The 22,929-nt window shown below is 39.2% G+C and overlaps 1 protein-coding gene across 1 annotated transcript in view; it reads right to left on the bottom strand.

The window, feature by feature from the left end:
- Positions 1 to 598: 598 nt before the first annotated feature.
- Positions 599 to 22,929, bottom strand: part of LOC306858211 (receptor-type tyrosine-protein phosphatase O-like) — a 64,279-nt gene continuing 41,948 nt past the window's right edge. The window contains exons 14-26 of the mRNA XM_079398635.1: positions 21,993 to 22,134; positions 20,525 to 20,645; positions 18,457 to 18,525; positions 13,069 to 13,104; positions 12,145 to 12,226; positions 11,976 to 12,066; positions 10,116 to 10,192; positions 9,896 to 10,030; positions 9,685 to 9,807; positions 8,835 to 8,989; positions 7,005 to 7,140; positions 3,750 to 3,858; positions 599 to 1,625 (exon numbers count right to left, since the gene is read on the bottom strand). Of these exons, the coding sequence (XP_079254761.1) occupies positions 3,754 to 3,858; positions 7,005 to 7,140; positions 8,835 to 8,989; positions 9,685 to 9,807; positions 9,896 to 10,030; positions 10,116 to 10,192; positions 11,976 to 12,066; positions 12,145 to 12,226; positions 13,069 to 13,104; positions 18,457 to 18,525; positions 20,525 to 20,645; positions 21,993 to 22,134 (1,272 nt within the window). The 3' untranslated portion in view covers positions 599 to 1,625; positions 3,750 to 3,753. The remainder of the gene's footprint in view (positions 1,626 to 3,749; positions 3,859 to 7,004; positions 7,141 to 8,834; positions 8,990 to 9,684; positions 9,808 to 9,895; positions 10,031 to 10,115; positions 10,193 to 11,975; positions 12,067 to 12,144; positions 12,227 to 13,068; positions 13,105 to 18,456; positions 18,526 to 20,524; positions 20,646 to 21,992; positions 22,135 to 22,929) is intronic.

Genomic DNA, 22,929 nt, shown 5'->3' with positions numbered 1-22,929 from the left:
AAGAAAACTAAAATTTCATTTTTACTCAAACACATAACTATAAATCATAAATTCAGAGAAACTGAGAATTTTCAAGCAGTCTCCTAATATTTTCCAGAGCTGTATGTTTTTCAGTATTTTTGTCAGTTTTCAGTGTCAATATAAACATATTTAAATCAAGACACATCTACTGGAGAAGCAAAGTGACTCAAGATATTAGGTGATGTTTTCTGAAATAAAAGATCAAAATCAAGCAATTTTAAGCTTAAAACAAGAACAAATATCTGCTAATGAGGTCAGAGAAAGCTACTTATTTCCCCACAAAAGGTTATTTTTTGACCCCATTGGCAGGTATTTGTTCTTGTTTTAAGCAAACATTTGTATTAAAAATGTATTAATGAAATAATAATAAAAAAAAGAGTTAAGACTCAATATCTTAAGTCATTTTGTGTCTCAAGTAAATATACCTGTATTTAAATAAAGTTTAAATATTTGTACTGGAAAAAGAAAAAAGTACTGATAAAAACATCATTTGTTTGTGCATTTTGAACCTTTTTACATCAAATTATTGCAGAAGATGCACACAGCATACATGCAAGAAGAGGAACAGCAGTCTGTTTGAAGTTCATGTGGACTGAGGTCTACACGTCATTTATTCTTCACACAAAACCACTCATTTCCAGCTCATAAGAATACGTACTCAAATGTTTATTTCCAAACGAACACACATTAAACTTGTGATGGCGACTGTGGATTGCTCAGCTACTTGAAGTCACACGATACACAAGAATGGCACCAAAAGACAAACGAGTTCTGACACAAACGGAAAACCCATCAAGTGACGCCCGTTCTGGAGAAAGAGTTTCAATCAGATCATTGAACACAATACAGAGTTCCTTTAGTTTCAGTATTTACAGCTCGACGCTTGAGTTGATATTACATCTCTGCATCTGTAAAGACGCTTGTAAACTCACTGACGGAACAGGCAAACGTGAAACGAACACTCTGAGCTGGAGTCTAAAGCTAAAGATGAGACTAATCTCACGTCTGTCATTTTGCAGCATGCATCGTTCAGCGAACACAACAGAATCAGTGTCAGATTCAGCAGCAGCGACTGTGCAAACGCCGCTTTAGTGAACATCCAGACGCTTGCAGATGAAGCCCAGCTTTAGCAGAAATCACAGAAGCGCAGCCGCTCTACACACAGCAACACACTGTCCTTTATAACCAAAGCAGATGGTCTGTGTGTGGCAGTGATCAAAGGCCGTCAGGTTTGAACCGTGTTTACATGTGCATGCCGACAGGAGGGATCCGGTTCTTCATTTTCCTCTGGAGACGTAGAAACTAACACTAGTACAGACAGAGTGCGATATAAACTCACGAAACACACTTTACACGCATCCAGATGATCCTGAGATTCACACACACACACACACTACAGACGGAAGCGGCGTTCTCCTGTGGTCGGCGGAGTCGGGAGAACACGGCAGCTCGTTTAAGGCATCGGATTGTTCCGTCGTTCGTCCGCTAAATAAGAGCTTGTATGGGAGTAAATGAGTGAAGGGTTCTCCTCTGTGGCCGCCGCTCGGTTGGGTTCTGGTGTCGATGTCACACGTCTGTCAACACTAATGTGAGGAGCATCGGACCTGGAGGAACACAGAGCAAGTTACAGTTCACTAAGACCATAACCAATATTTGTGTTATTTGAAATAAAATATTAAATTAAATTAAATATATATATAAAAAAAAAAATTCCCAGCTAGACGCCCAGGCAACATTTTTCATTTTTATTTAGATTAATTTGATGCACTAAAATAACACACTAAAACTGAAACAAAAATTGAGAGCATCCATCCATCCATCCACCCATCATCCATCCATCCATCCATCCATCCATCCATCCATCCATCATCCACCCATCATCCATCCATTTATCCATCCATCCATCCATCCATCCATCCATCATCCATCCATCCACCCGTCATCCATCATCCATCTCATAGCGTCATCCATCATTTTCAACATCGACAAGACCAAGGAGCTGGTGGTGGATTTCAGGAGACAGAGCAGAGAACACACACCCATCACCATCGACATGACACCTGTGGAGCGAGTAAACAGCTTCAAATTCCTCGGTGTTCACATCACTGAGGATCTCACATGGTCCGCTCATACAGATGCAGTGCTGAAGAAGACATACCAACGCCTCTTCTTCCTGAGACGGCTGAGGAAGTTTGGAATGAGCCCCAGCATCCTCAGATCATTCTACACCTGCACTGTGGAGAGCATCCTGACCGGCTGCATCACCGCCTGGTTTGGAAACAGCACTGCTGGCAACCGCAAAGCTCTGCAAAGGGTCGTGCGAACTGCCCGTCACATTGTTGGAGGTGAGCTTCCCTCCCTCCAGGACATCTACACCAGGCGGTGTATAAAGAAAGCCCGGAGGATCATCAATGACTCCAGCCACCCGTCCCACAGACTGCTCTCTCTGCTGCCCTCAGGAAGACGTCTCCGCAGCATCCGATCCCGCACTAGCCGACTGAGGGATAGCTTTTTTCCTCAGGCTATCAGGCTAATGAACAGTAAAAACTAATACACCCTAAAGCACACTCCCACTTTACAATATACCACGCACTGCACTTTAATTCCAATACAGTTCAAACTGGACTACCAGTACACTACTGCACAAATACAACAATCTTTTTGCCAGCACTGGATACCATCCAATGCACATCCATGACATTTGCACATCCGGTTTATATATAATCTGCTGCATCTTCGCATATTATTGTGTGTATATAACGTAGAATGTGTACTACATACTGTGTATAATGTGTATCGGTAACTGTATGTCTGTCTAATAGTACACTATGTGTACTGAGTATATGTATGTGTATATTACACATTGTCATCTGTATAAGTCTGTACGTATGTATGGTAATGTCTATATGTAAATTGTTTATATGTAAATTGTCTATATGTAAATTGTTTCTGCAGTGTCTGGAGCACGCTCTCAAGAATTTCACTCACGAAGGCACACGTGCTGTGGTGATGTGACAATAAAAGTGATTTGATTTTGATTTGATTTGATTTGATCCATCCACCCGTCATCCATCATCCATCCATCTATCCATCTATCATCCATCCATCCATCCATCCATCCATCCATCCATCCATCCATCATCCATCCATCCATCCATCCATCCATCCATCATCCATCCATCCACCCGTCATCCATCATCCATCCATCCACCCGTCATCCATCATCCATCCATCTATCCATCTATCATCCATCCATCCATCCATCCATCTATCATCCATCCATCTATCATCCATCCATCTATCATCCATCCATCTATCATCCATCCATCCATCCATCCATCCATCCATCCATCCGTCATCCATCCATCCATCCATCCATCCATCCATCTATCATCCATCCATCCATCCATCTATCATCCATCCATCCATCCATCCGTCATCCATCCATCCATCCATCCATCCATCATCATCCATCCATCCTTCCATCCATCCATCCATCCATCCATCCATCCATCCATCCACACACAAATGTATCCATCCACCCATCATCCACCCATCCATCCACCCATCCATCCATCCATCCATCCATCCATCCATAAATACATCCATCCACCCATCCATCCACCCATCCATCCATCCATAAATACATCCACCCACCCACCCATCTATCCATCCATTTATATATATTATTCATATTCATAAAATTCATATTCATTTTGAGGTCTCACTTCATTAGGACTTGCTGACATTCTCGTAGATAACGTCGCTAGTGTGCGTCTGCTGCTTCTTCTTTTTCCACATAAGGATGACACACTGATGGATGAACACGTACTGCTCCTGCAGACACACACACGCACGCGCGCGCACACACACACGTTAGATGTCATTTTACCATTCCAGGTCTGGATTCATATAGAAGCCAATTATTTAACAATTATGAGTTTATATCAGTATTCTGACTTTATATCTCACAGATATCTATCCTAGTTGTTTTCTCATTTCTTCCACAGAATAAAAAATAAAACATGTATTTAGACTTTTATCTCACAATTCTGAATTTTTCTTGCAATTATAAATGGAAATAGAGATGAAAAGTCGAAATGATCTTTTTATCCAGTGGTGGAAACAATCTTCCGTAGATTCATCAGATCGTCTTAAGAAAAAGGAGTTAAGGCATTCCAAGAAGCTGTAAGAATGTTCTCAAAGTTCTCAAACATTTTCTTGTGAACATTTTTTTGACTAGTCACTGATCAATTCACTGAAAAACTCCTCAAAGTCTGCGTTTTATATAACGTTGCATTAGTGTTATATTGTTATGTTTAATTACAACAATGAACTTGAAACAACCCAATAAATTCATTTAAATATCTCATGTTTGAGGATTTAGGACAATTTGGACATTATTCTAACTTTAAGAGCCTATTTACAATAATTCTTTGAAAGAGTTTGAATTCTTATTCAGTTTAGTCTTAAGAACAATCTTAAAGGGGTCCTATTATGCTCTTTTACAAAGTCTTGATTTTGTTTGGGGGGGGGTACTAGAACATGCGCTCATGCTCGGTGGTTCAAAAATCACATTATTTTTCACATAATTTACATTATTACAATACCTTTCTGCTGAGCTTGACACAAACGGCTCAATTAGTTCCGGGTTTGATGAAGGCCCGCCTTCCGAAAAACAAAATGTGTTGTGATTGGTTAGCTGTCCCAGTGCGTTGTGATTGGCGAACAGCTTAGACAGTGTTTCAGTATTGCCCCGCCCCTTGCCAGAACAGCTAGTTCGTCAATATTGCCATATCTATTCAGACCCCGAGAATATTGAACAAGAGGATCACGTAGAATTTTTGCACGCACGGAAATTGCAAGACATATTAAAGTGCATTTATTCATTTACATTTATTCATTTAGCTGACGCTTTTATCCAAAGCGACTTACAATTGCTATATATGTCAGAGGTCGCACGCCTCTGGAGCAACTAGGGGTTAAGTGTCTTGCTCAGGGACACATTGGTGTCTCACAGTGGATTCGAACCCGGGTCTCTCACACCAAAGGCATGTGTCTTATCCACTGCGCCATCACCACCCTATATCCAGTGGTAATGTTATTGTTATTGTTCTTTTTGGCTAAATCACGTTTTAGATAGGATGCCAACAACAGCTTAAAAATAACTGTATTGACTATGTACAGATAAGTGCAACGGTAATATGTATTATTGTTCTTTAATTCTAACACTATAACATGAATTGCACTGAAACTGTTATACAGTTGAATTTATTTATACCATAGTCCCACAGACTTACACTATTTGTGGCGGCATATATATGCAAATTAATTATCTGCCAGCAGGAGGCGCTGTTGGAGCAGCAGAGCTTTCGAGGCTTCGGGCTCTACACAAAACAAAACGGTGTATACAAAACAGAGCTCCACTCACAAACGCTGCTTTATCAGACAGTTTGGTTCTGGATCTGGTTCAGATTCAGTGTTCGGTTCAAGATCTGATTGTGTTTATGGTTCTGGTTCAGGTTCAGTGTTCGGTTCTGGGTCTGATTCGGTTTCAGTGTTCGGTTCTAGATCTGATTCCGTTTATGGTTCTGGTTCAGGTTCAGTATTTGGTTCTGGATCTGATTCGGTTTCTGGTTATGGTTCAGGTTCAGTGTTCGGTTCTGGGTCTTATTCGGTTTCAGTGTTCGGTTCTAGATCTGATTCTGTTTATGGTTCTGGTTCAGGTTCAGTGTTCGGTTCTGGGTCTGATTCGGTTTCAGTGTTCGGTTCTAGATCTGATTCTGTTTATGATTCTGGTTCAAGTTCAGTGTTCGGTTCTGGGTCTGATTCGGTTTCAGTGTTCGGTTCTAGATCTGATTCTGTTTATGGTTCAGGTTCAGTGTTCGGTTCTGGGTCTGATTCGGTTTCAGTGTTCGGTTCAAGATCTGATTGTGTTTATGGTTATGGTTCAGGTTCAGTGTTCGGTTCTGGGTCTGATTCGGTTTCAGTGTTCGGTTCTAGATCTGATTCCGTTTATGGTTCTGGTTCAGGTTCAGTATTTGGTTCTGGATCTGATTCGGTTTCTGGTTATGGTTCAGGTTCAGTGTTCGGTTCTGGGTCTTATTCGGTTTCAGTGTTCGGTTGTAGATCTGATTCTGTTTATGGTTCTGGTTCAGGTTCAGTGTTCGGTTCTGGGTCTGATTCGGTTTCAGTGTTCGGTTCTAGATCTGATTCTGTTTATGGTTCAGGTTCAGTGTTCGGTTCTGGGTCTGATTCGGTTTCAGTGTTCGGTTCTAGATCTGATTCTGTTTATGATTCTGGTTCAAGTTCAGTGTTCGGTTCTGGGTCTGATTCGGTTTCAGTGTTCGGTTCTAGATCTGATTCTGTTTATGGTTCAGGTTCAGTGTTCGGTTCTGGGTCTGATTCGGTTTCAGTGTTCGGTTCAAGATCTGATTGTGTTTATGGTTATGGTTCAGGTTCAGTGTTCGGTTCTGGGTCTGATTCGGTTTCAGTGTTCGGTTCTAGATCTGATTCCGTTTATGGTTCTGGTTCAGGTTCAGTATTTGGTTCTGGATCTGATTCGGTTTCTGGTTATGGTTCAGGTTCAGTGTTCGGTTCTGGGTCTTATTCGGTTTCAGTGTTCGGTTCTAGATCTGATTCTGTTTATGGTTCTGGTTCAGGTTCAGTGTTCGGTTCTGGGTCTGATTCGGTTTCAGTGTTCGGTTCTAGATCTGATTCTGTTTATGATTCTGGTTCAAGTTCAGTGTTCGGTTCTGGGTCTGATTCGGTTTCAGTGTTCGGTTCTAGATCTGATTCTGTTTATGGTTCAGGTTCAGTGTTCGGTTCTGGGTCTGATTCGGTTTCAGTGTTCGGTTCTAGATCTGATTCTGTTTATGGTTCTGGTTCAGGTTCAGTATTTGGTTCTGGATCTGATTCGGTTTCTGGTTCAGATTCAGTGTTCGGTTCTGGATCTGATTCGGTTTCTGGTTCGGGTTCTGTACCTCGGTTTGGACCATGGAGAGCCGATGCGAGCGCATGTCTGACACCAGACCCAAGATGTCCACATACTCGTGTTCCTGAATGTGCTGCATCAGCCGGTCCAGAGCGATGAAGGTGCCGGTACGACCCACTCCAGCACTGAAACACACACACACACACACACACACACACACACACACACACACACACACCAGTGTCTGTTCCATCATACTGTGTCATTAACATTGGTAAAGAGCTGAAGCAAAACCACAAGCAGAAATCAATAGACAGTGATTTCAGTCTGTGTAACTCAAACTTTTAAAAAATCTGCTGCCCCCCTCCCCCTCCCCCGAATCCCCATCCCACCTCAGCCTACCAAAAAAGTTCACTAAACAGTTTTTTATTTTTTTTAATTGAAAAACCTGCAGAGAGAAAAACCCCACCTGCATCACTTGAAACATTGAAAAACAACATACAGAGAATAGCTATTCTCTCTTATTTTTTGTGGGTTTCATGCAGTCCGCTGCCAATGTTTTAGGGTATAGGACGTGACTTTCCTCCTCACCAACGACATTAAACACCATGTCTACACCGGACGCGAGCAGCAAAATACAGTAGAACCCATTATAATCAGTGATGCTGTCTACACTGGATGCGGTAAGGAGCAACACGACAAATCCCCAGTAAACTGATGCCTTGTTCTATTAACTCTTTCCCCGTCAAACATGGACTTTTCCAGGTTTCCGTGTTCTCACTGTTATACACTCGGGGGCACTATTACGCATCTCCTGAATGAGTCTAGAAAGTGCTGATTAAAAACACAGACCAGGAAGACGCAGAAACGAGCGATCTCATATGTGAGCATATGCATAGGAAAAATAATGTGATCATCAACACTAACCACATATAAATGAAAACTGCCTAATGTTACAGAGTATAATGTTAATCCAGAAAGTGTTGAAGGCCTGTGAAGCTTTGGGATACTGATGGAAGACATCTACTGCATCTTTGCTCTGATAATATTACTGAATATGATCCAGATGTATTTGATAAAAATGCGATTTTCTCAGCTTTTAGCTCAAAATGTTGCTTTTTTTAATGAAACCTACCTACATTCAAGTGTTGATAAAAAACAACGCTTGAAGCTAGAAAACAGATATTTTTGTTTAAAAGCAGAGGGTCTGATCTTCATTTTGATCTTTATGTATTGCATGTTCAAAATGATTTTCAGCGGTCGCTTTGTCGCATCCAATGTAGACACGGTGAGTGAAGCCGAGAGCAAGATATGCCTCGTCTTATTCTGCATTTAGCTTTTGAATGACCAGCACCTGCCTGGGTCTGTGCAACTTCATCTATGGCTTTTCTCTGCCCTTTCACAAACCAATCCATCTCCCATTATACATCCATTGGCTGTTTACTGTTTATATCTTCTTTTCTTTTTCTGCTGATAGTCCACGCCCCCACTTTGAGAACCACTGGTGTAAAGCCCCGTTCACACCAAGAATGATAACTATAGAGATAACAATATTAGAATCCACACAAGCAACATCATCTGTTTATTCCAACCACACGCTCGTCTGTCGCTTTAAGTTCTCGAGCTTGTTATTGCAGGATTGATTCTGATTGATTGTTAATGTTTGTATCGTTCATCAGCTGCAAAAAAATCGCTCTGAAAGTGATTCCAACGATATCACTTCTTTGTGCCTTTATTGTTATAGCTGTGGTGTGGACTCTGCTATTCTTTAAAATTGAGATGATTTTTAGAACTATATCTTTGTCGTTATTGTGCTTGGTGTGAACAGGCCTTAGCTGGAGTGACTCCAGCACTCTTCATGTTAACGGAGGAGTCTCACCTGCAGTGGACCACGATGGGCCCTTTGGTCCTGTTGACCTGCTGCCGTACGATCTGAACGAAATGTAAGATGCTCTCGATGGCGTTGACTGTCGGCACGCCGTGATCCGGCCACGAGGTGTAGTTAAAGTGAAGAACATCTTGAGTTTCATCAGCCTGCAGGAGCCAGAAGCACACAGAACATCAGACATGAACAACAGACTGATGACTCTCTTCACAACATTTGTTTTTATATCCATCTGAACATCTATTTACATCTATACAGGTACATCTCAAAAAATTTGAATATCATGGAAAAAGGTCAATATGTTTTGTCACTCATTTCAGAAAGTGAAACCCATATATTATATAGATTTATTAAACAGAGTGAAATATTTTAAGCATTTATTTCTTGAAATTTTGTTGATTATGGCTTACAGATGATGAAAACCCAAAATTCAGTGTCTCAGAAAATTAGAATATTGCACAAGATCAATAAAAAAAGGATATTTTAAACAGAAATGTCAGAACCCACCCATCAATCCATTTATCCAGCCATCCATCCACCCACGCATTATCCATCCATCTATTCATCCATTCATTTATCCATCATCCACCCACTGATTCATCCATCCATCCATCCATTTATCCATCCATCCATCCACCCACTGATCCATCTATCATCCATCCATCCATCCACCCATCGATCCTTTTATCTATCATCTATTTATACAATAATCATCCATTCATTTATCCATCCACCCATCAATTTTTCTATCATCCACCCACCGACCCATCTATCATCCATCCATCTATCATCCATCCATTTATCCATCCACTCATCCAGGGTTATGGCTGGTTATGTTCCTCACGTATCCCAGTCTGAAGTTTCTGATGGTCCACTCGGGCGAGTCGGTCTCCGACAGCATCTCGACCGAAATCTCTCCATACGCCACGGGCTCTTCTGTGAACGGCCAGTAGTGGTCACACTTCACCTGCACAGGAAGCACAAGCTCTCGTTAACATCCACCCATCTCTGTGTGATGTCACAGCGATAACGGAGCGGTTGCCATGGGAACTGACCCTCCTGCGCTCGTTACACTGGGTCAGCATGACGATGATGTGAGACTTCTGCTGCAGGACCATCTTCCAGAAATCGTTCCTGGTCTCAGGGAGCGGCCCCTGCGTGGCGATGAACTCGTGCGGAGAGTTATAACCCTGAACACACACCACCACACAAATCAGACACGCCATAACCTGTGAACGACTCTTCTCTAATCGCTGATACTGACGAGCTACTCACAGGAATATAGTTTGCATTGATGTAATCAGAGCCTTCATCGTTGTGCAGAGAGATCAGCTTCACTCGACTGAAATCATCTGTGAGCAAACAAATATTCAGGATGAATATAACAATCACTCACTCTCCAGAGAAACTGATCTTTATTAATAACAATATGTGACCCTGGAGCACAGGTATGTTTGTAGCAATAGCCAACAATACATTGTATGGGTCAAAATTATACATTTCTCTTTTATGCCAAAAATCATATATTAAGATCATGTTCCATGAAGATATTTAGTAAATTTCCTATCGTAAATATATCAAAACTTAATTTTTGATTAGTAATATGCATTGCTAAGAACTTCATTTGAACAACTTTAAAGGAGATTTTCTCAATATTTAGATTTTTTTGCTCCCTCAGATTCCAGATTTTCTAATAGTTGTATCTCAGCCAAATATTGTCCTATCCTAACAAACCATACATCAATGGAAAGATTATTTATTCGGCTTTCAGATGATGTAGAAATCTCAATTTAAGAAAATTGACCCTTATGACTGGTTTTGTGCTCCAGGGTCACATATAACTAAGATTTAAAATATAAAATATAAAATATAACTTGATTTCAACTTTATGACTGCTTGTTTAATGGCCAAATTTGCATTAAAATAACTAAATTATTAAGGGTGTAACGGTACGGTGGCGGTTCGGTACGTACCTCGGTTTTGACGTCACGGTTCGTTAGGAGGAAAAAAACTAAACATAAATTGCTTTTTTAAAATTAAACAATGGTTTACTGAAGAAATTGCTCTTTCTTTAAATAAATTCAATTATAATTAAAATTCTTTAAATATACCTCATAAAATAAACTAAACTAAAAAATATATATACCTCAGCTTCTGCTCTAAACTATAGGGAGCTTTTACATTAGGAAGGTAACAATTAACAACAGAGCCCAAACTTAAATTCAATTAAGCTACTATTTATTTCGGTACACATGCGTACGGAACCGAAAGACCCAAACCTAAAGGTTTCCGTACGAATACGTGTACCGTTACACCCCTCTACATTACCCTTAAAACTGAAAAGAGAAATATGAATAATAAGTACTGAAAAAGAGCTCAGCAAACCATCCACTGGCATAAAGCATAATCACTCTCAAAAAATGTATTTTTATATATTTTTGGGAATAAATACATGTAAAAATCAGATACTTTATCCTTATAATAACTAAGCATATAATATTTAAAGACTATATATGTAATATCACATACTCTATTAATGTTTTTCCTCTACATTTCTGCAGTTTTATTTTATACAGGATTTACGGATCTACAGAAACTACAAATATTTTTTTAATAGTTTTTTATAAATAGCATCACTAATAGTCACCACTACTAACCTACTCCTAAATATAACGTAGAAACCTAACATTTTCTGTAAAGCTGCTTTGCAACAATTTGAATGATTTAAAAAGTGCTATACAAATAAACTTGAATTGAACTGAATTGAATTAACTCCAAGAACTGCGTTCCCAAACAGCAGACTCCGAAAATAAGATAGCATGACCGCTTTTCGTCTGCGCGCTTTGAAGCTCGTAATTTATTGTATACGCAAATTATTATATACATGCCTTCTCCTAATACAGCAAATTTAGTTTTTCTTTGTGATATTTAGCACGTTAATCAAGAAGTGACGATTTGTTGTACTCTTCAACTCCCTGGATGGAAACGGTGCTTTATTCGCAAATGTTTTATGCGATATTCCAATTTTGAGCATAAGTTAAATCCGTAACTCTGGGTGGAAACATAGCTTGTGGGCCAATCAGAACAGTGTTGCTATGACTACAGTGGGCGGGGCTTGGCTGGCCGGCCACTCACAGGGCAGGATGTTGGTGTAGCGGTTCTTGGGTCTGTTGACGGGCAGATCGGCCGCTTCATGAGACAGATCCAGACCGACGCTCTTCAGCTCCTGACAGAAGCACAAAGCAAACAGATCAATCGCATGCCTGTCGCTGACAGACCAGTGTTCACGTGTTCTGTGTTTTACCTCGAACTGCAGCGAGAACTTGTACGCCGAATCTTTGCTCATGTCTTTGATGTAAGCATCGAAATCACTGAGCTGAACGGGACTGTAGACACACACATCATCACATCACACAGAAACAAAATCAATGCAGTCAACTCTAGGGATGTAACGATATTATCAATATCGAAATATCGCGATTGTCTCGATATTATCGTGGTCACATGACGATATGAAACGATAGGTCCTCCGGGCAAAAAATATATTTAAACTTATTCTAACATAAGTTGTGTTTTGGGCCATTATGCTTTGGCACAGAATCTGACAAACATGTTTTCAGTGATGCTGGAGTTTTCCTTCAAAATAAAAGCTTAAAGTGCAGTATGAATTGATGACAACCAGTGGTTTAAAAGCACTCCAAATTCAAAAGGTCTCTTTCAAGTGTAGAAATTAGGAAAGTAGTATTGTAATTTCCCTACTGTAGTGTAAAGCAAAAATTATTTACCAATCAAAAATTCATTTTCATTTATTTTACAGTGCAATTGTTTTACAATATATGGCTATTACTGTCATTGTTGTTGTTATTATTATTATATTATAATTAGTTTGGCTTCCTAAAACACCAGTGTGAATGTAATGTAGACTGAGACAATATATCACAAATAAAAAGAGGGTTGTGTCCCCTTTAAAGTTCAGGTACAAGTCAATTCAACTTTTCCAACTTAAATTTTCTTAGTAAAGAACATGGTTTGGAGCTCTTAATTTTGAACTCTCAAAATGCATTAGATAGAATAATTTAACTTGTAATTTTTTCCCCCCAATTCTTCTTTTTTTTTTATTTTTTTATATCGTATCATGGACTTCATACCGTGATATTATCGTATCGTGATATTCTGATATCGTTACATCCCTAGTCAGCTCACACATCACATCATCGGATGTTTGTACCTGGTTAGTTTCCTCTTCTTCAGCGCCGTTTTGCTCCTACAGGTGAAACACAGACAGACGCGTCACTGAACTGAGATCAAACCTCATCAGAACACAACAAACTGCATCTCTGCTAATAAACACTCTTCAGATCCTACAAACTAAACATGCATTTCAGGCTGATGGAGCTTCAGTGCTGTGTGTCTGAAACCACAGATAATAACTGGAAGCACTTAAAGCATTAATCAAGGGCTTTTACTAACTGTTCTTATATTTTGTAAAAACGTGCTATTTGAGTAGTATCATTTTATATATATATTAGTATATATATAAATGGATGATGGATGATGGATATATATAATATCATTATTATATATATTATATAATTTATAATTTCTACATTTATAAGTTTACTATACTGAAATGAATTTAACTGAGATAATTAAAAATATATTGTTCACATTTTAAAATAATTTTATTATATATTAATTTAGAATTAATATACATATTAATAATTTTGATATTTCTCTCTCTGTCTATATATATATATATATATATATATATATATATATATATATAAAATAATTTGTATAATTTCTGTTTTATAAATGTATAATTTTGATGAACCCTATACTGAACTTTTTATTTATAATTTTTTCAATATATATTATTTCAATATTAATTTATATAATATATATTTTTAATAATAAATTATAGTTTTCCACATCACAGTAATCTCATGTTATAATTTTTATAAAAATTCTATAATTTTTTTTTTTTTAATAATTTTAGATGCTTCTGTTTTTTATTGTATTAAATTTCTTTCTTTCTTTCTTTCTTTCTTTGAGGTTCTCCATAACCTTCCATATTATGATTTTATGATTTATTAAATTGTAATAACTGTACATATGTAAATATATTTTTAAAATACTTAATATATAAAATTTATATTTTTAAAGATTTCTTTAAATTATAATGTACTTATATATATATATATATATATATATATAATTTAAATAAATGCATTATTAATGCATTTTCACTTCACTTCACTTACAGTATACATGATTTTCTTTACATTAGCACAAACAACGTAATGTCATTATTTTCTGTGGAGACCAGCGCTCAGCTCGTATCAAACCTGGAGCATTCTTTCAGGAAATCAAGCTAACGGAAAAGGAAGAACCAAGCAGTCTCTCGAGAGAAAATCCGACTCAGAATCGCAGAGCTGGAGCAAACATGCAAGCCGTGAGAGCGAGCGTCATGCGTTAGTGTCATGCGTCGAGACGCTGATAAACACAGACAAGAGCACAGATGCAGATCCGGCCTCTGATCCGTTACCCATAATGCACTACAGTGTGTGTGTGTGTGTTTGTCTGTCCGCCGGCCGCCAGACCCCGCGCTGCTACTTACCACGGATTAATATAAAAGGCCAAAAGATAGTCAGTCCAAAGGCAGGATGGCAGAAGCGTGAGGAACGCAAAGAGACTCCTGCGCCTGAAGCCGATTGAATAAAACAGAAAGCAAAAGACATAAAAAAAGACCAAGGGCAAAAAGTTGGGGACAAAACATGGTGCTCCATTAGTAATAGTGACACACAGATGACTGAGCATATTTCATTAGTGTCTGACAGGTTAATGATCGCGTCATGCAGTCAGTGTCTTCATGATGTGTGAATCTGTGATTGCTAACGCCGGATATTAACACCAAACACACCAAAATCACAAATCCATCCGAATCAATCCAGACCCATATTAAACCTCTCTCTGCTTCTAACGCATCGATCACGAAGCTGATACAAAACGGCAGGATCTTTGTAATTTTCCAATACAAATATCTAAAAATTCTGAAAGCATAATACATTTACTTGATGATGTAAAATTACATAAAATATGGTTTCAGGAAAAATGTATCAAACTGAAGCGAGTGTTTGCATAAAACAAGAACAAATATCTGCCAATGGGGTCAGAAAAATCAACTTCAATCAATGGGAAAACGTCTCGGTTACGTATGTAACCCTCGTTCTCTGAAGGAGGGAACGGAGAGGTCACGTTTGTGACTGAAGAATTGTGATCTCGCCAGAGAGACCAATCCACTTTGAGTGTAACTAAATGAGCCAATGGACATTGGCATGCGGTATTTTGCATCTGAATGCCACACCCCGCAGCGCGGGTATAAGAGGCAGCAAGTGCACCGCATTAATTCATGTTTTTGCTGAGGAGCCGAGCCTGTGACCCGGCATTTCAGCTGTGGTACAGCAACTGTGGCAACGGGATGTCTCTGTTCCCTCCTTCAGGGAACGAGGGTTACATACGTAACCAAGACGTTCCCTTTCAGTCGGTCACTCTGAGTCACGTCGGTGACTGACAAATTAGGATCCCTACCAAAGCGCCACAGGAGCTGCCCCCTCCAGTGCTCTGTGTAGGCCCCCTGGACCTTCCTATAAGGCAGACGATAGGACCGGGCTCTACACAGAGAAGGTCAACTACAGGGGCAGTGCTTGCAGTTTCACCAACTGGTCCCTGAAGGGAGTGGTAGGAACCTTGGGCACGTAGCCAGGCCGGGGACTCAGTGTTGCACTGGAGTCAGCCGACCCAAACTCAAGGCACGATTCGTCGACTGAAAATGGCTGCAGGTCCCACACCCTCTTGATCGAGGCCAATGCAGTCAGGATTAGGGTTTTCATAGAAAGAAACTTCAACTCGACTGACTGCAAAGGCTCAAAGGGGGTAATTTGAAGGGTTCTTAGCACCAATGCCAAATCCCAAGAGGGTAGGGAGGGAGGCCTAGGAGGATTTAACCTCCTGGCCCTAAGGAACCTGACGACTAGATCATGCTTCCCCACCCACCTCCCCTCTACGGGGTCGTGGTTGGCGGAAATAGCAGCAACGTAAAGCTTAAGGGTGGAGAGGGACAGCCCATGCTCCAACCCTTTCGTCAGGAAGGAAAGCACGGCTCTGATCGAACATCTCCGGGGGTCCTCATGGTGAGAGGAACACCATTTGACAAACCAATTCCACTTCAGAGCATAGGCCCGTCTAGCGGACGGTGCTCATGCTGAAGCAATAGTGAGCGCTACCTCCTGGGGTATGTCACCTAGAAACTCCGCGTCCCATCCAAGGACCACACGTGGAGTTTCCACAGGTCCGGATGCGGGTGCCAGAGGGTGCCCCGTCTCTGAGAAAGCAGATCCTTCCTCAGAGGAATCGGCCAGGGAGGGGCTGTCGCGAGGAGCATGAGTTCCGGGAACCAGGTCCTGTTGGACCAATATGGAACCACTAACAGGACCTGCTCCTCGTCCTCCCTGATCTGTTTCCTCCCTGATCCACTGATTGCACAGTGTCTGTGCTAGTAGGGGAAAAGCATATTTGCGCAGGGGCCAGCTGTGGGCCAGTGCATCCGTGCCAAGCGTTGCCTCAGCTAGGGAGTAGAACCACTGGCAGTGGGTGGTTTCTGGAGATGCAATCAGGTCTACCTGAGCAACTCTGAACTGCCTCCAAATCAGCTGAACCACCTGGGGATGGAGTCTCCACTCCCCTGGAAGGGCTGCTCGAGACAGCTCGTCGGTTGCCCGATTGAACACTCCTGGGATGTGGATGGCACGAAGGGACCTCAGATGCATTTGACTCCAGAGGAGGAGGTGGCGGGCGGGTTGCGACATGCAACGGGAGCGTAAACCGCCTTGCCGGTTGATATACACAACTGACGCAGTGTTGTCCGTGCAGACCAGAACGTCCCTGCCCCGAAGGCGTCCTTTGAGGCGGCTCAGGGCAAGGCGTACTGCCAGCAACTCAAGGCAATTGATATGCCAACACAGTTGGGGACCCGTCCATACCCCTGACACTGCGTGCCCGTTGTACGTGGCTCCCCAGCCGGTGGGCGAGGCATCCGTGAATACCACAGCATGCCTGGATACCTGTTCCAGGGGCACTCCTGCCTGAACGAACGAGGGATCTGTCCACGGGCTGAAGGTTCTGCGGCAGGTCGGTGTAATCTGAATCCGGTGAGTACCGCGTCACCACACCCACCTCAGGACTCAGCCATGTAGCCAGTGCTGAAGCGGTCTGATATGGAGCAGACTGAGCGGAACTACCGCCGCACACTCCTGATCTGGCTGTCAGTACGAACTCGATAGCCGCGAGACCGTAACCACCGCTGCTGTTGCCGTAACGCCCACACTCTCGTTCTCTCTGCAACACCGAAGTAGAGAGCAGTAGTGATGCATCATCGAAAAGCGAAAAGATTAATTAATGCGGTGCACCTGCTGCCTCTTATACCCGCGCTGTGGGGTGTGGCAGCCAGATGCGAAATACCGCATGCCAATGTCCATTGGCTTGTTTAATACACTCGAAGAGGACTGGTCTCTCTGGCAAGATCCCAATTCGTCGGTCCCCGATGTGACTTGGAGTGACCGACTGAAAGGGAACAAGATTTTTCTGACCCCACTGGCAGATATTTGTTCCTGGTTTATGCAAAAACTTAATAAAAAAAACAACTTAATTTTGATAAATTTTTCATAAAATCTAAATCTAAAACTCTTATGCTGTTCTAAAAAACAGTTTACACAAAGCCAGTTTTTAATCTACTGAACTGAATTTTAATTATCTTAAATGTGTTTTGTAGATCTCTCTCTCTCTCTCTATATATATATGTATATAAATTGTATAAACTTAATTATACTGAAATGGACTTTGATAATTTTACATTTTTTATTATGTTTACATTTGAAAATAATTGTATTATATAATAATTTAGAATTTGTATACATATTAACTAATAATTTTGATATTTCTTTATCTCTCTCTCTCTATATATATATATAATAATTTATTTTTCATAAATTTATCATTTTTATGAACTCATTTATACTGAACTGAACTATAATTAAGCTATAAATACATTTGATTATTTTTTCTTTTTTTTAAATAATTTCGTTTATATATTAATTTATATGATATATTTATAATAATAAATAATGCTTTTAATTTTTTTCCTGCTCTCTATATATAATTTATATTTTAGAAAATAATACATTTTATAAACTTAATTTTACTGAACTGAATTTGAAATTAAAAATAGGACACAAAGTCATGTTTCCGTTGCTTCACAAGTCATGCTCTAAACATCTCAGCAGAAAGTGAGAGAAAAAACATCATTTGACTTCATTACCAGGCCAAAATCTGCCTTTACTGACCCTCTTTAAGCTCTTATATTAATCATGTGTGTGTGAGCGACGACTGTGATCACAAACATCAGAACTGATGCTTCTGGAACAAACGAGTCCCACGAGTCAACACCAACAATTACACGCTCACTTCCTGTGTGTGTGTGTGTGTGTGTGTGTGTGTGAGTGTGTGTGTGTATGTATGTGTGTGTTTGATTGACCGCGAGAAACACAGGAGCTCCTACCAGTTATACGGCAGCTTCCCGTCTCGCTCGAAAGAGGCAAAATTCACGAAGGTTTCAGCGCCACACTCCCTGAAATAGACAGAAAGCTCAGAAAATTTAGTTAAAAGTAACTAACTCAATGCAGTTTCAGATTCTGAAAGTTTTTTGTTCACATGAAGCCTAAACATCACAATCCATGATATAAAAATAATGCTCTTCCCTGGTATTTCTGTTTTGTTTTAAAGTATTAAATAAAGTAATAAATAAATAAATTAGTGCTGTCAAAAGATTAATCGCGATTAATCACATCCAAAAAAAGTTTTGGTTTACATAACATATAAGAGTGTACTGTTTATATTTATGATGTATAGCTAAATACACACACATGTATATATTTAAGAAAAAAAGTGTTATGTTTATATATTCAAAATATTAATATATAATAGCAATTATATGAATATAAATATATACATGGAAATATTTTCAAAATATATATTGTATGCATGTGTATTTATATATACATAATATATATATATAACATTTTTAAAGGATAAAGCAATATTGTAATGCATTACTTTTAAAAGTAACTTTCCCAACACTGTTTTTCCAAACCCGCTTTTCTTCAAAAATACAACCATCATCGTTATGAGTAAATAATGACAGAATATTTGTTTAGTGTAAACTACAACTTTAAAAATATCTAAACATTCATAAATCATGATACATTTACTGGAGAAGCAAAATGACTCAAGAAATTAGTCTTGGTTTCATAAAAATGCATCAAAATGAGTTTTTGCTTAAAACAAGAACAAATATCTGCCAATGCAGTCAGAAAAATAATAAAAATAATCTCATTTCCCTTTTAGCTAGATTGTTCATTAACAGATATTTGTTCTTGTTTTTAGCTTTAAAACACTTACTTTTGATGCATTTTTCAACATTTCAAGTCATTTAATATTTCAAGTACTGGAGAATGATAAAAACACGTTCAAGTTCTTTATGATTTTTTGTTGCAAATACAATTTTTGTCATGTTTGGAAGCATCTGAAGCGGTTTAAGATCAGGCTTCGCTGAATATAAGATACTCATTTTCTATTAATATCAAAAAGCCTACTCGCTTAATTTTGCATCTCAATAAATCATGATTTCAGACTTTTTACATATTTGAACTGGGAAACGACAAAAATACTAAATAAGAACATGATTTTTGTTGATGTACACTACCAACGTTTTTGAACAGTAATGTTTTTTAAAGAAGTCTCTTCTGCTCAGCAAGCCTGCTTTTATTTGGTCAAAAATACAGTGAAAATTGTGAAATATTATTCTAATGTAAATCAGCTGTTTTCTATGTGAATATGTGTTAAACTGTAATGTATTTCTGTGATCTGCAGCTGTATTTTCAGCATCATTACTCCAGTCTTCAGTGTCACATGATCTTCAGAAATCATAATAATATACTGATTTACTGCTCAACAAACATTTCTGATTATTATTATTATCAATATTTAAAACAGCTGAGTACAAGAAAGAAAGAAATATCCAAAGATCAGCATTTATCTGAAATAAAAAGCTTTTGTAACATTATATACACTATACCCTTCAAAAGCTTGGGAAAGATTTTTTGGGAAAGAAATTATAGAAATTAATACTTTTATTCAGCAAGGATGGATTAAATTGATCAAAAGTGTCAGTAAAGACATTTATAATGTTACAAAAGATTTCTATTTCAGATAAATGCTGTTCTTCTGACATTTCTATTCATCAAAAAACTGAAACATTCTACTAATAATAATAATAATACATGTTTTTAAGCAGCAAATCAGAATATTAGAATGATTTGTGAAGGATCATGTGACTGGAGTAATGATGCTAAAAGCTTTGAAATCACATAAATGACACTTTAAAATATATTCAAAGCAGTTATTTTAAATAATAAAAATATTTCACAATATTACTGCTTTTGCTGTATTTTGTATCAAATGAATGCAGGCTTGGTGAGCAGAAGAGACTTTTGACTGGTGGTGTATTTTCCTCCATCAGTCTGATCACTAACGGGTTGAGAAGCTCGTTAGCGTGAGATGTTGCTCACCGGCTCAGCTCCATGTGTTTCTTGCGCAGCACCAGCAGAAAGAGCACCAGCAGACTGATGAGCAGAACGCTGAGAACCGCCAGCGCCGAGATCGCTGCCACACTCGGGTTCATCTCGCGCACTGCAAACACACACACACACACACATACACACACACACACACACACACACACACATGCTGCTACAATCACTGTCTCCAAATAAAACAAACACTTTAATGTTGCTAATGTACACATTCTACATTAAGCGTAGCTTTAGTTCTGGCAGGTCACGCTTGCATCAGCTGATCACATCTACCTATAGGAATACGACACCTATCGCAGCATTCCTATATAAGCGCTGTTCAGTATTGCTCGGGAGCAAATTACCCTCCTCCATCCCCAACTCCTCCTTTCGCCACAGTCAGGACTTCTGACATTCCTGTTGAATCAGATTCTCTAATCTCGAATAATGTGTTCCACTAAATGTAATTAAGTATATTAATGATATCTGCTTGGTTCTGTTATGTTAACCCTTGGGGGTTATAATTATTGACAGGCTGCATCGATGGGCAGGGAGGTTTTGCCCAGAAGAGAACCATACCTCCAAACCAAACTGTATGCTAAGGGTCTATCATTGACTATAGTGGTCCTGATACAACTTATTTTATTTATCCTCAGGTTAGTCAGATCTGTCCTCTCATAAGCATCTAAGTTCATACTTACAAAACAGGTCACAGAAGACTTCTCCATGGTCTGTTCTGGATTAGCTATAAATCAATGCCAGGGAGGCAGACTTACACAAGTCAGTTTATCATTACAATTAGTAAGTAAGCAGTAAAATATTCTACAGCTACTGTATATAAGTATTCTCTGTTCTTTGCTCAAGGCAATATCAGCGATGGTTGTGGATCCGGAGAGATCTTCAGCTGGTCTCGAAGCAGCATCTGATTTAATCATTGCACTTCAGTCTTTTACAGACAGCAGGTGGATCCCAGTGTCTAATGACTTCAAAGTTTAAATCAAGCTATTTTTCTCACAATTCTGACTTTTCTCGCAATCATGACTTTATTTCTAATAATTGCAATTTTATTTCTCAGAATTGCGAGATTATATCTTGAAATTCTGACTTTTCTCACAATTCTGTTTTCTCTCAGAATTGCAAGATGTAAAATAAAATCAAAATTATTAGAAATAAAGTCAGGATTGCGAGAAAAGTAAGAATTCTGAGAAAAAAGTCATAATTGTGAGTTTATTTCTTCCAATTCTGGCTTTATTTCTCAGCATTGCGAGTTCATATCAAGCAGTTCTGACTTTTTTCTCACAGTTGTGAGTTCGTCACGCAGTTCTGGAAAAAAAAAGTCTGAATTGCAAGAACACAAGTTGTATTTGTTATACAGTGGTGGAACCAGGCTTCCGTATGAAGCTGCTGAGTGTGTGAAGTGCTGTAGAGTCTGGAGTCAGAGTGTGGGATGGAAGTGTTTGCTCACCGGCTGTGCTGACGGTGATGTACGCCGGGTCACTGATGCTGCTGTAGCTGCTGCTGACCACAGTACAGTTATATGAGGTGGACGGCTGCAGTCTGGATACGGTCACAACATGAGCGGCGGTCAGCAGCGGCTCTCGCACCTTCTGGAGCAGAACACACACACATAATAAACCAGCTGTTCATTCAAGGTTCTGGATCCAGTTAATAAGTTCAACATGTACTAATACATTAATAAAATCAATAGTTGCATCTGTTATTATTTAATGGACTTAATGGATTTAATCTCGCATGCCTGTGTCCTTGTGTCATTGTTCACAAACAAGATACTTGCTGATGTTGTCAGTATAACTCTGCTCTCTGTTAGTATTTCCTGATGTAAACTATGGGAACAGTTTGGATGACAGTCACTGTACTGAGATGCAGAAGGCTGTGCTTCTTATGAATGCCATAGATCCTTTCAAAAGTACAAATGTACTCATTACTGTATGTGGGATATTGATTGTAAAAGACTGGATATGATTCACAGTTACACTTTTACTAGTGGTCTGACCACAAAAAAAAACACACATTACAACGTCATTGTGAATAGAAATACACAAAATGATACATTTTGACTCCTAGTGTTTCCTCTTGGGTAACTGTGTACTAATTGAGCTCAAACTGTGCAGACTTGAGTGAACAATATTGAATGTTAGTGTTTTCTAAATGAGCACATGGTGTAAAGACTGAGAAATGTAGGGATTTGTGTGTAGAGTTTTGCAGGAACAGTTCACCAAATCTGACTCATGTGTTAAAGCAGGGAATAGTGTTTATAGTTTAGGGAAATGGGTGTGCTTTTTGAAAAATGGCGTTATGGTTTTGAAATTTTAGTTCAAAAGCCTGGTTATAATGTTTTAGCAATTGAATAAAACTGTAAACAAAATAGGTTCTTCTATGGC

This window comes from Barbus barbus, assembly GCF_936440315.1.
Source record: "Barbus barbus genome assembly, chromosome: 39".
Lineage (NCBI taxonomy): Eukaryota > Metazoa > Chordata > Actinopteri > Cypriniformes > Cyprinidae > Barbus > Barbus barbus.
This window is presented reverse-complemented; position numbering and strand designations above follow the sequence as displayed.